At 43.4% G+C, this 15,611-nt stretch overlaps 2 protein-coding genes and 1 pseudogene across 2 annotated transcripts; all 3 read right to left on the minus strand.

Moving 5' to 3' along the window:
• Window positions 1-496: 496 nt before the first annotated feature.
• Window positions 497-3,215, minus strand: LOC106603429 (P2Y purinoceptor 3-like; annotated as a pseudogene).
• Window positions 3,216-6,190: 2,975 nt separating this feature from the next.
• On the minus strand, window positions 6,191-11,867 carry im:7136398 (schwannomin-interacting protein 1). The gene is made up of 7 exons (XM_014197435.2): window positions 11,493-11,867; window positions 10,665-10,879; window positions 10,097-10,227; window positions 9,904-9,991; window positions 9,458-9,571; window positions 9,221-9,332; window positions 6,191-9,011 (listed from the first exon to the last, which is right to left on the minus strand). Exons 2-7 carry the CDS (start codon window positions 10,869-10,871, stop codon window positions 8,917-8,919), a joined length of 747 nt encoding a protein of 248 aa, XP_014052910.1. The 5' UTR covers window positions 10,872-10,879; window positions 11,493-11,867; the 3' UTR covers window positions 6,191-8,916.
• Window positions 11,868-12,228: 361 nt separating this feature from the next.
• On the minus strand, window positions 12,229-15,273 carry LOC106603575 (flavin-containing monooxygenase FMO GS-OX4). Its single transcript, XM_014197434.2, has 7 exons — window positions 15,042-15,273; window positions 14,472-14,712; window positions 14,223-14,361; window positions 13,931-14,067; window positions 13,791-13,843; window positions 13,136-13,578; window positions 12,229-12,957 (listed from the first exon to the last, which is right to left on the minus strand). The coding sequence occupies exons 2-7, from the start codon at window positions 14,699-14,701 to the stop codon at window positions 12,631-12,633; spliced, it is 1,329 nt and encodes a 442-aa protein (XP_014052909.1). The 5' UTR covers window positions 14,702-14,712; window positions 15,042-15,273; the 3' UTR covers window positions 12,229-12,630.
• Window positions 15,274-15,611: the final 338 nt, after the last annotated feature.

Genomic DNA, 15,611 nt, shown 5'->3' on the forward strand with positions numbered 1-15,611 from the left:
TAAAATAAACATTTGTTGTGTGACCCTGGGATAGGTAGAACACATTCCCTTACTTTCACCCTCTTTCTCTTCCTTTCTGATCCCTTCTTGCTTTCCCTCCCCACCGAGCCTTAACTGCACTCTCAGGGCTCCAACACTGTTACTTATGGATTAAAAGCTAAAGCCGGTTGAGAAGTCAAAGCTTCCCTGTCCCTTCCAGCCCTTCCCTATCCTTCACCTGCTCTCTTTCACCAACTATCAGTCTATCTATTTGTTACCAGACTGGGTGAATCTCACCCTTCTTCTCACGTCCCGATTAGTCCCTTGCTCCTAGGTTTGGGGCAGGTCCCAGTCCAAAACAGGGGCAGTGACCACAGGGACTAAATTACAGGAAGCCTGTGGATTTTTTTTAACAAGAGGATTCTAAAAACAAGAGGAAATATGTAAAAAAAAGAAGCAAAAAAAACAACTTTTTTCCACCTTACTTGGATAACTATTTATTTTACATTTTCATGCCAAGATACTGCACCTGCTCTACTGCTGAATGTCAATCTGCTCGTCACCTGGATTCCTGCCATTCAAAGACGGAGAGCATTGATATGGCACTATAGACAGACTACTCCAGGTCAGCAACACTTCCAATCAATATGATTTAGTTTTATGTTTCAGTACAAGGTAGCTAGTGTTTTCATTTCAGTACATTCCAACCTAACTTTTAAGCTGTTGTGCTGTTTTATGTGGTCAGTGGTTGATATACTTACAAATTACTTAGAACTTTTCAGGGTAAATTTTGTGACATTTTTGGGCCCACCTGCACAGGTGTGTGATCAGCATAGGTGTATGGCCAATATCAGCTATGAAAGCTGCAGTGATATCAGGATAGCTGGATTACACCCCAGACTAACATTTCAGATTCATAGAGGAATTTGTTTTTGATGGATTCAATCATCCTAGAGTCACAGCATCACATTTTAGTTGTAAGATCAGTAAATGTCCCCAAGAGACATTGTGCTGGATTTTTCATTCTATATTTATCCAGTATTGCTTTCTTATAATTTGTTTCATAGCTTAAGTCCTCACAGCTGTCAGTCATTTGAATGTAATGGATCTCAAGTCATAATTTAATTAATATACAACAAAGATTTTATATGATGCTTGTGACATCCCTTACTGTAAATTGTACCAGCTTATTAGCAGCTTCTTAGCTATTACCATTATTAACTTTTTAACAATAGCCATGTGGCTTAGCTACTGTTTGTACACTGTGTGTTCACTGTATGTGCTGGCCAGGGTTGAGGTTAATTCCATTTAAATTCCAGTCAATTCAGGAAGTACACTGAAAATCCAACTGCATTTAATGTCAACATGCTAACTGAGAAAGTAACGCATTTAACAAGTCCAAATGAAATAAAGTGCAAAACAACTAAGTGCCCTAAATAGAAAGGTCCATACAAATAATACACAAACACACACAAATTTACACAAAAACGATGCCGTATTTGTTCCAAGTGTAAAATCTCCTAAACGACAAACCCAGTAGACTTTGACTCATTGTCCAGACGAATTGCCCTCTTCTTCTCCTTTTCAGTCTTCTTTTCTCCCTTCACCTACTCTTTCTCTCCCACTCTGTCTCTCCTCAGGATCTTCAGTGGCCAGAGAGAGGGGTTGAGGTGGTGGTTATGCTGACTGGCCGTGTCACAGCAGGGGTCACTCTTGTCTCCAGTGAGGAAGTACAGGAGAGCGTTCAGCCAGGCATTGCAGGAAGCCAGTGGCCTAGTGACCTTGTAGCAGATTGAGATTGTCTTCATGGCGTTGCAGCCCCCCATCTGACCCCTCCTGAGTAGCAGGAATAGTGTCCGGGTAACGTGGAAAGGGAGGAAGCAGAGTGCAAACAGGAGAGTGATGGTGACAATGGTTTTGATGGACTTGCGGCGCCTGCGGATGTAATAGGAATGCTGTGTGCTAGAGATGGAGAGGGACGTCCTCTCCTTGCGCCCCTCTGACCCCACATTACCTCCCTCCTCATCTTCTCCTACCTGGGAGCTGGATGGGGAATGCAGGGTCCTAAAGATGGTCCTGACTACCTGGGAGTAGCACCATGCGATGATGATGAATGGGACGAAGAACCCCAGTAGGTGCAGGACAAGGCCGTACGGGACATAGTCTGCAAACTCTTTATCAATAGCGTCATCCCAACAGTTCACAAATGCCTTTGAATCCCCACCGATCCCCTTTCCTCCCTCCCTCCTCTTCAGACCCATTCCCCCACTCTCCTTCCCTCCCGCCACCACCTCCTCCTCTCACCTCATACCCTGTCTGTGCAAACCTGAAGATGGGACAATTAAGCACAAACATCACCACCCACACCATGGCACAGGTCCCCTTCACGGCCCTCTTGCTCTCCAGGGTGATGGTCCTCATGGGGTGGCAGATGCCCAAGTAGTGTTGGACGGATATACAGGTGAGGAAGAAGATGGAGCAGTAGAGATTGAAGTAGAATAGGAAACACACCAGGCGACACATGAAGTCCCCAAACACCCAGTGGTCTCGCAGCACGTAGCTGGCCACCAGGAAGGGCAGGGACAGGCCGTACATTAGGTCTGTGGTCGCCAGGTTCACCATGTAGATCAGAGGGGTGGTCCAGCGGCGGGGGGCATTGCCATGGCAACAGCCGCCATAGCGACGGCAGGGCCGCACCAGGACAATGGAGTTGAGCGTCAGGCTGAAGAAGAAGGTGAGGGAGAAGCAGAGAGGGAGGAAGATGTACTTATAGGACTCATCACTACTGCAGGGAGCGAGGGAGAGGGGGGGATGGGGTGAAGGAGGAGAAGGTCCCTGTCACAGATGTGCTCTCTGTGGTGTTGGAGGCTTGGCTTATCATCATGGTTGACTGTGGTTGTTTTCCCTTCTTTTGCAGAGTCTCGTGTTCCTTTTTCATCACGCGCTCCTTGCGGCAAATTCTTCTGCTTGTTTAGTGTTCCTGTCGTTCGCTCTCTCTCAGGTACGGTCGTCTTTACTCTCCAGCTTTGCGGACGGTTTGAGGGAAGGAATATTCTGTGCAAGAGGGAGAAAACAAGTGCTTTAGTTTGGAAATACTCACTAGGAATGTATTTAGCTGATTATGGATAATTCTCGGTCCATTAGCTCTTCAATCAGTAACACACACTTCCGGAAACTCTCCATTCACCCATGTTACATATCTGATCCACTTTGACCATGAGTACACTGAAGCCCATGTTCTGGAGTACTGTAGACTGATCCACTGTCAAAGAATGTGACATACAGTATTTAAAAGTCTATCCTAAGTGCCAAGAATGCATGTTTTGGAAATGGAACCAATGATAGTGGGTTCTCCTTGCGTGTATCTCCCTGTGGCTCAGTTGGTAGAGCATGGTGTTTGCAACGCCAGCATGGTGTGTGCAACGCCAGGGTTGTGGGTTCGATTCCCACGGGGGGCCAGTACAAAAAAAAAATAATATGTATGAAATGTATGTATTCACTACTGTAACTTGCTCTGGATAAGAGTGTCTGCTAAAATGTGTTGTTGTGCACACTGTGTGTGTTTTCTTTAGATGATTCATGTAAATGACAGCTAAATTAGTTGGAAAATGTTGTTTATGTGATCAATGTTTAGCTCCCTCATGTTTATCTTCTACAGTGAGGGAAAAAAGTATTTGATCCCCTGCTGATTTTGTACGTTTGCCCACTTACAAAGAAATGATCAGTCTATAATTTTAATGGTAGGTTTATTTGAACAGTGAGAGACAGAATAACAACCAAAAAATCCAGAAAAACGCATGTCAAAAATGTTATAAATTGATTTGCATTTTAATGAGGGAAATAAGTATTTGACCCCTCTGCAAAACATGACTTAGTACTTAGTGGCAAAACCCTTGTTGGCAATCACAGAGGTCAGACGTTTCTTGTAGTTGGCCACCAGGTTTGCACACATCTCAGGAGGGATTTTGTCCCACTCCTCTTTGCAGATCTTCTTCAAGTCATTAAGGTTTCGAGGCTGACGTTTGGCAACTCGAACCTTCAGCTCCCTCCACAGATTTTCTATGGGATTAAGGTCTGGAGACTGGCTAGGCCACTCCAGGACCTTAATGTGCTTCTTCTTGAGCCACTCCTTTGTTACCTTGGCCGTGTGTTTTGGATCATTGTCATGCTAGAATACCCATCCACAACCCATTTTCAATGCCCTGGCTGAGGGAAGGAGGCTCTCACCCAAGATTTGACGGTACATGGCCCCGTCCATCATCCCTTTGATGCGGTGAAGTTGTCCTGTCCCCTTAGCAGAAAAACACCCCCAAAGCATAATGTTTCCACCTCCATGTTTGACTGTGGAGATGGTGTTCTTGGGGTCATAGGCAGCATTCCTCCTCCTCCAAACACGGCGAGTTGAGTTGATGCCAAAGAGCTCCATTTTGGTCTCATCTGACCACAACACTTTCACCCAGTTGTCCTCTGAATCATTCAGATGTTCATTGGCAAACTTCAGACGGGCATGTATATGTGCTTTCTTGAGCAGGGGGACCTTGTGGGCGCTGCAGGATTTCAGTCTTTCACGGCGTAGTGTGTTACCAATTGTGTTCTTGGTGACTATGGTCCCAGTTGCCTTGAGATTATTGACAAGATCCTCCCGTGTAGTTCTGAGCTGATTCCTCACTGTTCTCATGATCATTGCAACTCCACGAGGTGAGATCTTGCATGGAGCCCCAGGCCGAGGGAGATTGACAGTTCTTTTGTGTTTCTTCCATTTGCGAATAATCGCACCAACTGTTGTCACCTTCTCACCAAGCTGCTTGGCGATGGTCTTGTAGCCCATTCCAGCCTTGTGTAGGTCTACAATCTTGTCCCTGACATCCTTGGAGAGCTCTTTGGTCTTGGCCATGGTGGAGAGTTTGGAATCTGATTGATTGCTTCTGTGGACAGGTGTCTTTTATACAGGTAACAAACTGAGATTAGGAGCACTCCCTTTAAGAGTGTGCTCCTAATCTCAGCTCGTTACCTGTATAAAAGACACCTGGAAGCCAGAAATCTTTCTGATTGAGAGGGGGTGAAATATTTATTTCCCTCATTAAAATGCAAATCGATTTATAACATTTTTGACATGTGTTTTTCTGGATTTTTGTTGTTGTTATTCTGTCTCTCACTGTTCAAATAAACCTACCATTAAAATTATAGACTGATCATTTCTTTGTCAGTGGGCAAACGTACAAAATCAGCAGGGGATCAAATACTTTTTTCCCTCACTGTATGTTGGGAGTGTTTATCACACAGAACTCTCTCATGGCCTTGGTTAGTTATTCCAGAAGCCTTCTTATTTATATCTTTCTAATAACAAGTGGATCTGAAGATTTAAAGGAAGACGTAGCATCTTGGTTCTGGGGAGGGTGCAGCTAAAAGTGTCTTGGTCCCGATCAACACAGGGTCCTATTCCTATGACCTTCGCTGGCACTGTAAATAATTGATATCCATTCAGACAGATATGCAGAACGGAAACCCAATACAGGCAAGCAGCTGCAGGCGCTACTACTTGAATGTTACTGCAACATTGAATTATCAACGCTTCGATTTATGTTTACTGACATTTTTCATGAACCCTTTTGTCAAATCAAAAATGTGTGTAAATTGGGTATTTGTATCATTGTAAATCTTACAGCAGTAAGGAAAATCCTTATTCATCGTTCTCTGTATGTTTGTGGTGGTGTTGATATTTTGGAGTATTTAATGTGTACAAATATAATATCTTACCTGGTTTTCTGGTGATATGAAAGATTGTCCTTTGTCACTTTAAAATATTCCAGACTGTTTCTTCCCTCTTGCCGTTGTCCTCGTAGCCAATGAACTCATCAGTAAAACAGTGTTAGCATACAGTAACAGCACCTTTCTCTCACCTTTCACACTATTATTTTATTCCTCTCCTCCTCCTGCTCTCCCTATCTCTCATCTGGTGCAGGTCAGTCATCCCTGATTCTGTTGCGCAACCATGCTCCTACCTCAGTTTGTCTTTATCCTCATCTCTCCCTCCCTATTCCTCTATTGTTGTCCTCTCAATCATTAGTGCTGAGGTCCCACTGAAGGTCCCACTGGTACACACACGTTTACTCGCTCGCACGCAAGCACTTAAACTTATAGATTTGAACAAATACTTGGAAATATTGAATGGTGTGCTAGCAGCAGCAAAGACAGACACAGTGACAGCACACAACATTAAATAACCTTACAAGGTTTATTGAATGCAAAATGATACATTTAAAAAAAGTTAATACTGAATAATACTTCAGAGATTATAAAGTTCAATGTTACTTCATAGCATTCACCCCTTTCCCATGGCCTTGAATCTGCTAAAAGTTCATTGTTTCATCATACTACAAATACACACGATTATTGGAAGTACCACATATAATAATTGCTAGTTAAGACACAACAGGTAATAAGGCCAGGAGTTTTTCCTGATCATGTGACTTGAAGAGGAAAGACTCTGGTCCAGTAACTTGAGCCTGGTGTTTGTCCCTGGTCAGGTCACATGGTCAGGAAAATCTCCTGGCCTTATTACCTCGTGTCTTAACTAGCAATTATTATATGTGGTACTTCCAATAATCGTGTGTATTTGTAGTATGATGAAACAATGAACTGTGATAGCAGGACAACGGCAAGACGGAAGAAACAGGCTGGTATATTTTAAAGTGACAAATGACAATCTTTCATATCACCAGAAAACCAGGTAAGATATTATATTTATTTTTAATATCTCAAAAGTACACTTTTTGGTTTTGCTTAATTTTAGAAACACGATTTGGAAACATATATATTTCAAGCATCACATTCCCAGAGTGGGCTCTCTACCACTTTGAAGAAATTATGTTATATACTGAACAAAAATATAAACACAATATGCAACAATTTCAATTATTTTACTGAGTTACTGTTCATATAAGGAAATCAGTCAATTTAAATACATGTACTAGGCCCTAATCTATGGATTTCACATGGGAGGGCATAGGCCCACCCACTTGGGAGCCAGGCCCAGCCAATCAGAATACATTTTCCCCCACAAAAGGGCTTTATTACAGACAGAAATACTCCTCAGCAATCCCACCCTCAGACAATCCCGCAGGTAAAGAAGCTAGATGTGGAGGTCCTAGAGAAATTAATATTCAATTCCCTGGCAACAACTCTAGTGGACATTCCTGCAATCCCTCAAAAGTTGAGACATCTGTGGCATTGTGTGACAAAACTGCACATTTTAGGGTGGCCTTTTATTGTTCCCAGCACAAGGTTCACCTGTGTAATGTTCATGCTGTTTAATCAGCTTCTTGATATGCCACACCTGTCAGGTGGATGGATTATATTGGCAAAGGATAAACTCTCACTAACAGGGTTGTCAATAAATTTGTGCACAGAATTTTAGATAATTAAGCTTTTTGTGAGTATGGAACATTTCTGGGATCTTTTATTTCAGTTCATGAAACATGGGACCAACCATTTACATGTTGCATTTATATTATTGTTCAGTATACAAAGAAATGGACGTTATAGGTAATTAACCAATCACAGCCCTACTGTAGGATTGCACATTCAGAAAATCACCAGCAGAAGGAGTTCCCTTTGAATCATAACTTTAAAAGTAACAGAGAGCCCACTCTGGAAATTTGATGTACTAGTAAAGTATATTGTTTAAAACAATATGTCTAAAACTTAACAAAATCAAAAAGGGTACTTTTGAGATAATATTAATAGTTTTAATCTTGAATAAATTAATGTGTAAAATTGTATTTCAGAATGCAATGATAGTCCATATTTTAGAGCTATTAGGGGTATAATGACACCAAGGTGTTGTCATGCATAGGATTAAAAAGGGCCTAAAATTGCCACTTCCATCATGATAAAAAAAAAAACCTGATTTGTGTTACAAATGTAAAAAGCACATCAAACATCCTTCATCCCAATGAAGTTTCTATGTGAGAATTACCAGAACAATCTGAGAAACACAAAATATTTTCGGACTATGCTGGCATGGAGTCAATCGACCAATTGCAGCTTTGTAGTTTCCTATGCTGGTGGTAGTTATAGTTATGGCTGGAAACCAGGTATATCATAAAATACATAATGGCAATACCCACAGGCTTATTGGCACTATGCGGACAATTCCCTTACATCAACAACTACATGAGGCTCATATTATACATAATAGAGGTTAATTACCAACAAAGAAACTTCTCTACCAAATTGTTACAGGACTGTTCCCTTTAGCCTGAATATGCAGCTCCTTAGCTTGTTTTATACAGGTTATAAGTGGACAATTCCCTTAAATCAGTAAGTCAAGGATATTGCAATGTTTACACAATAAAACTTATGCAAAAGCGGTATCCCTCATATATGTAAATGATATAACTCATTGAATGTTGCGTTACACTATGGCTGTGAAGGTTCTCCATCTGACACCCCCAAGATAAATAGGACTTTCTTACCACAGGCAAAACACTAGGAGTCAGATATTACTAGAGATGTTTCAAACAACATCACAAATGGCTTAAAACCCTCTTTCTGATATTAAATATTTTTGTTTAAGTGCATGCGTAAGTCAAAAAAGGTCCTAATACAGTACTCTGTCCACTAATGATGATGAAGATTATGCTGGTCAAGATCAGGTGGGGATGATGAAGAGAAAGTTATCCATACCCTGTCTGTGAAATATGAATTGTATTATGACGCCGGTCCAAGATGCTGCTCATCAGTTGCTCATAATCAACATTTCTCCTTTACGAAAAATCATGTTGAGTAGGCTGCTACGGAAATACTTCTGACAGTCTCATAGTGGCATATCTGGGCCAAAATCCCTTTATCCACTATTGGTCACAATGACTTCCTGTCCTGGTACCCTGTCCATGGCAGTGGTGATGTCACATCCTGTGCACCTGTGGGTCAACATTATGTCAGATCCTGTACATCCAGGAGCATGGCATCCTGTTTGGTCCTCAGCTGGTCCCTTATCAACAGGTGACCCACCAACTCAGAGCTCAGGTCTACAAGAATAGAATAGAATATTACTAGTATTACCACTATTGTCACATGCAAAGCACAACAACAAGGCACAAATACATAGAGCCAAAAATGCACAAACTGTACAGCAAGCAGTCACATGCCAGTGCACTTACTAACAAGTTATTACCATGTAATAACCACTTTTTTCCATGTAATGACCAAGATTTCCATGTAATGACCGACTACTGACCGTGTATGTCGTGGTTGAGTGAGGTCCTGAGGGAGCTGAGCTGTTGTATTGAGCAGATCTGCAGGTCACAGCATTCCAGATGCTTCCTCTTAGTGATCACACAGGCGAGGTGCTGAGACACACACACACAGGAATTATTCACATACCAATCTTCACCTCTCTCTCTCAGACAATGCTCAGTGTTTTCCTCTATCTCCACAGTCCACACTTACAGTCTCCCTTCTCCATCCTTCTTACCTCCTTCTCTTTCTGTTCAGCGAGCAGCTTGTTTTTAAGCGCACTCAGTGCAGCCCTCACCTCCAGCTTCAGGCCAGAGGGATGGTAACCATGGCTACCTGCCTCTTTAGAACCCTGACAGTAAACAGGAAACACAAAATGGCATGAGTATAGATGCTAGGGTTGGGGTCAATTCCATTTAAATTCCAGTCAATTCAGAAAGTAAACCAAATTCCAATTCCAAATTTTCATCATTGAAAAGCATTGAAGGGAGTTGGAATTGGAATTTCAGTGTACTTCCTGAATTGACTGGAATTTAAATGGAATTGACCCCAACCGTGATGGATGAATGAATGATACATCGGTGTAGAACAGAGTTCTTCACACCTCGTCCTAGAGTGCCGCAATGTGTGCAGGTTTTTGTCCCAGTCTTGAGCTAGACTATAATACAGGAGGGAATCGCTCACCTCTTTGCCAGCCCCCTCCTCCTTATCATCATCCTCGCTCTCACTGTTGTTGGTGTAGCATAATTGTAGATTTCTGTGGTTGTGGAATCTGTAATAAGAAAAGGAAACAATTGCATGAACAGAAAGAACAGAAATGAGATGGTTTCAGAGAATACAGAATGAAGTTGATAATGAGATTTTCGACATTTGTTACCTAGATGAGAAAACAGTAACTCGACACCTTCCATAGTCCTCCTCCTCCCATTCCTCTCTCCTCCTCCGCCCACCCTGCCTCTCCTCCGCCCAGCCCCCTGACACACTCCCCTGTTCCGACCCACTCGTACTCTGAAAGAGAGGAATAGAGGGAGGGATCAGGGATGGAGAGATGACATGGGAGGAGGGAAAAGGTGGAGACGTGTGGTGGTGGGGTATTTGAGAGTGTAAGGGTGTCATTAAACCCATCTCTGCAGTCTTTTTCAAACAGACAAGTTCAGCTTTAATGCCAGGGGTTCACAGGGTGTTATTCCTATCATCTAATTAACAGAGATTATTACTGTGATCTCGGGCTCCAGCTTTCAGCCTAATACCAGTAGATGACAGTCACATGTGTAAGGCAAAGAGAGAAGTAGGATGAAGTTACCCCTAGATTCTGATCTAAGGTCAATGTTGTGCTGTTCCCGCTAATTGTTAAGGTCTTGATTTGGGGCAGATAAACTAATCTCAGATCTGTCATTAAGGGCAGAGCACAAAAACATCTACTCCCTCTCTTTATGCCCTCTGACCTTTGCCCTCTCCCTCCTCTCCTCCTCCTGTTTCTCTAGCTCGGCGATACGCAGGCTCAGGTCCTCCCACTGCATGATGGGTAGGTCCTGGTCTTCATCCGAGGACCTTCCGCTCTGATGAAGTCGCCCCACCCCTTCCTCACCAGACAGCTCTGTATCATCACCTTCCTTCTCCTCTGCTGTCTCTTTCTCTGTATCTCCCTCCATCCTTCACCCTGTTGTTGTGGGCAGATGGCAGAGAAAGGGAGATCAAGGAAGAGGATTTGATTAATTTTAATTTGGGATAAAGTTACTCAGGTGGGTGGTCTCTGATATATATAAATAAATATTTATTTATTTTTATCAAAAAGAAGCTGCCAAGATCATTGTACAATGTGCACAACCTTACTACAGGATAAAGCGGAGTGTATCAACAATAGGATACCAGGATAGCCTACTCAGGAGAAAAACACAAAGCATTCCTTAGAGAAGTTCGAAAAACACTGACTGAACTGTAGGCGAGACTAGTCTATTTCGTAATAGTGAATCTTTCCCATTATCTAAACTCGGAAGTATGCATGCACTAGCCTACACCGGAAAATTCCCAATCTGTTTTAAAAGGTTGCATTTTAAATACTTTTCAGACTCACTCTGTCTGACTGTAGAACGAGTGCGCTCAGATTTCTTGCCATGAACGTGCTGCCAGGAACGCGCGTACGACACGTTGAATACAAAGTATCTCTTCTTCTTTGATATAACGCACATGTATGCCACACACACCATTAAAGATTTGTTGTTTACAATTTGAATATTGAGGGGAGCTGGTGGCAAGCGGATACTTTGACTTACCTATTCCAGACCGTGTCCTATTCCCGACATCGAGGTCTCCTTCTCTTGTTTATGTCTTATATAATTAGATAACTTTCGGTTTCCCAGATCTCGGCGGTGTAGGCTATCGTTTTAATAACTCACAATAAGCTATTAACTTCTGATTTAACTCTTCCTTTACGTTAAGAAAACACCCTGCCTGCCTTTCTACTGTACCCTTTCCCATTCCTCCCGCCCCCCTCTTTCCTCTGACCCGTTCCCACAGCTTTTTAACCTCTACCTTCTGCAGCCGGGAAAAGATACGCCCGCTTTTCCTACATCCAATGTGCCACTACATCCCTCCGTGCCTATCCCTTTTAAATAGCGATGCTTCGGATTCCTGGAAGTGTTGAAATTACATGCGATATCTATTTAAGACTAAAACAATCGGGTGTGGTCTGACTGGTTCTACATTTCGAATTAGAAACAATTGTAAAGGAGGGTTATAAAGGTTAAGAATGTACTCTTAAATAGTGTCCAATTTCAACATTTTGGGATATGACTACTCAAACCAGATGGGAAAACCCGGGAAAGAAGGTCACCCAGTATATATTAGAGCATTTGGAGAAAAACTGAAACACATACATATCTCAATGACTTTTAAAATAGCCTGACATGCAGGCCAGATGGCTATTATTACAAATCATGTCATTCGAATTATAAGAGGGAAATCCCAAATAAACTAAAAAAGTCATATTAAAACAAGTGGACAAACTGGTTTTCTAATATTTCCTTGGCATTTTTTTTATTTCCTTGGAACTTGGCAGTTTTGGCATTGGAAATACATTTTGAAAAGTTCATTAAGGACTGTATTGATATAAAATATCCTACAAATAATTCAATATTGAGAAATCTGACAGAGATATGACATGTTTTCTGTTTACAATAAGTGAAAGAAAAGCTGGTGAGGTGCATTTGTTATAGGCTAGGCTACTAACATTATCTAAAGGATTGTGGGTGAAATTGCATATATTATTTACATGAGTCCATACATTACAATAAATTATGTCAAAAGTAACATTTCAGTAAAAGGCCTACATCATTCTGTCCATTTATCCAAGGATGCTCAGTCATTTCCTCTCCTCATACCCTATTCCTAACCTCTACTTTCCTCTCCTCCTCATTCACCAGCATGCAGTTCCTGTTGCTCCCACTGTGTGTCACTGACAAGTCGATAGTTCAGCTGCCGGTAGTTCTGTGGGTGAACCTGTCTCTGCCTCCATACCTCCTCATACAGGCTCTGTGTGACTGGGGGTAGAGGGGGGAACCTCCCAGTCTGAGCTAAGGTCTGTGCATAACCCCACTGTTCCTTGTCCATCTTCAGCATGTGTCTGAGCTGCACCCCCCTCTCCACCTTCCTCGCCATCTCTCCCTGGGCCTCCTCTTCCATCTCAGCCCGCGATGGCAGGGCCACCGAGCCCTCCAGCACTGCCAGGGCAAACTGGACCTGAGAGAAAGAGGGGAAGAGCGAGAGAGAGAGATTGATAGAGAGAGAGAAAGAAGGGAAAGAACAAAAAAGCAATAAGAGAGAGAATGAACAAGATATAGTGAGGGAGAGATGGATGAGGTAGCCAGACATTTTGTTTCACAAAAAATAAGATTATCAACATCACCATCAACCTCACCTGGCAGTGGAAGTGGGGGAAGGGGCAGATTATTTTACAGATGCCTATGATGAAGAGTGAGGGGAATGCTGGGGGCATCAGGAACCTGTAGAGCGGGGTTACCAGGTGCTCCTGAACCTCCAGGCCCAAACGGGCTGGCTCCAGGAAGGGGTAGCTGAAGTTGTAGCCCGTGCAGAGCAGCAGGACCTGGGCCTGGGTAATGGACCCATCCAGGAACCGCAGAGACCCATCCTCCTGGATCTCCTCCACAGGGGTGGCCTGGTGGACTCCATAAGGCAGAGGAAAGGGCAGGGTGGGCTTACCGTGGCTCAGAGTCACCTGGGCGTTGGATCGACCCAGTTCTAGTGAGATGTCAAGCCCTGAGGCCCCAGCGCCCAGCACCACCACTGACTGACCTGAGAAGGGCTCTGGGTGGCGGTATGAGTGACTGTGGATCACTTTGCCTAGAGAGAGAGACAGGGGGATGGGATGAGATACAGCTTCAGAGAAAGAGGGAGATAAAGAAAGATGGCATGAGATAAAAGCCATGAGTTTTTCCTGAACACTTAACCTGGCCCAGACATTTTCCAGTTCAGGTTGCATGGTCAGGAAAATTCTGGGCATGAGACATAGGTAGAGAAAGAGAGGGATAGGGATTAATGACTGTGGTGTACACCTTTAAATCGCTCTAGCCCAGGGATGGATGGGATGTGGGGGTCAGAGTAGTGCCTACAGGGAAAGGAGACAGGGGTCAAGAGTTAAGGGTTAGGGTGTAAAAGACATTGTAAATATCTAAAGCACATGCACATCTCTTACCCGCTGCAGATGAACACGGAATCAAAAGTTTCAGTGTTCCGTGACCCAGACTTGTCACGTGACGTCACCTCCCATGTCGTCATTGGTCCTTTACCCTCCGTCACCACAGGTCTCACCTCATCCACCACAGTGCTGAACTAACAAAGAGTAGGGGAGAGATGGGGTGAGAGGCTTTAGACTCTTGTCCTGTGAAACGGAATAAACATTTTCCTTTTTTCACCTGAAATCGATGAGTGTGGACCTTCCTTCTCTACCACTGACAGAGGACCGTGTGTGAGTGGACGGTACCTACCCTAACATGTGGTGTGATGCAATGGCTCTGGCAGTATCTCTCCAGATACTTCTGCACTTCCTGGTGTGGCAGGAAGGAGGGCAGCTGGGGGTCAAAGGGGAAGTCAGGGAACATCATGACTTCCTTGGGCAGGTTGGTCCTGCATAGAGTTAAGGGAGTGTAAAACATGAGACACACAAAATAAGACCTGGGTCATGTCAGAGAGAGAGAGATAGAAAGAGAGAGAGGGTGAGGTTAGTGTTACTGTACCTGAGGTCTCTGTACATGCTGCTGTGAATGGGCAGCCCGTTGTCATAGCTACCAGTGCGTTCCTCGTAGAACCATGTGCCGCCCACGTGTTCCGTGAGCTCGTAGACGACGGGTGGGGCAAAGGTGTCTGGGCGGGACAAGATGTGACGTGCGGCACACAGACCTGCAGCTCCCGCGCCCACCACCGCAACTCGCAGCTGCCGCATCCTCTCGGTCCTGTCCGAGGACATGACAGACAGACCTGGAATACAATTACATCAGGGACCTGTTCAGGAGGGTGTTTATAAAAATACAGCTAGAGAACTGACTAATAACTCTAAAGGAAACAACAGACCGCTAATGTGAGACAACACTGGCACCAAATAGACAAATGACTCTGTCGCTGACATACCTACACAACAGACACAAACACTACCCACTATCTGTCCAACTGGGTAACATTGTATATGATGCCAAACAGATACAGCTGAGCTCAAGAGAGAGAACGCACATAATATAAACATTACAGTGTGTGTTTGAGCTGTGGGGGTTTGGTGGGAGGGGACTGAGGGTGTTTCAAAGTTCACTTACGTGTGAAGCCAAAAACTGCTGTGCGTTGAGCAGGGTTAAAACAATAGAAGAAAAGTAATTTCAACAGAAGACAAGAAGGAAAAGTCAAAATCCTTAATCTCACAATCCTTCAGCGGTTCAACAGCCTACAGTCTATTTCGGCACAGAGTGAAGTGAACATTGATCTTGAGACAAAAAATGGACATTGGGAGAATCTCAATTGTTCCTCCTCGCCTTCTCAAATCCCATTGGAGGAGAAGGTCAGAGGGGCGGGACCTCTGGCTTTCTCCTCCAATGGGTTTTGAGAAGGAGGCGAGGAGTATACAATTGAAATCCTACCATTATCTAAAGAACATCACGTGATAAAGAGTAGTAATTTTTGGGGAAACGTCATAAACAAGAGGTGTAAAAGATCCAAAACACACAGCCACAATTCTTTGAGTTTAACATTTACCGCGTGTTAATAAACAACCATCCACAAATGTATTTTGGAGCAAATTAGATAGAACAATGACAAATTCGATTTATTTCAATTTCGCAATAATCCGTGCTGTGCTCTTATCAAATTGTTCAACAGCAGTTTTTGTTCAG

This window comes from Salmo salar, chromosome ssa04 (assembly GCF_905237065.1).
Source record: "Salmo salar chromosome ssa04, Ssal_v3.1, whole genome shotgun sequence".
NCBI lineage: Eukaryota > Metazoa > Chordata > Actinopteri > Salmoniformes > Salmonidae > Salmo > Salmo salar.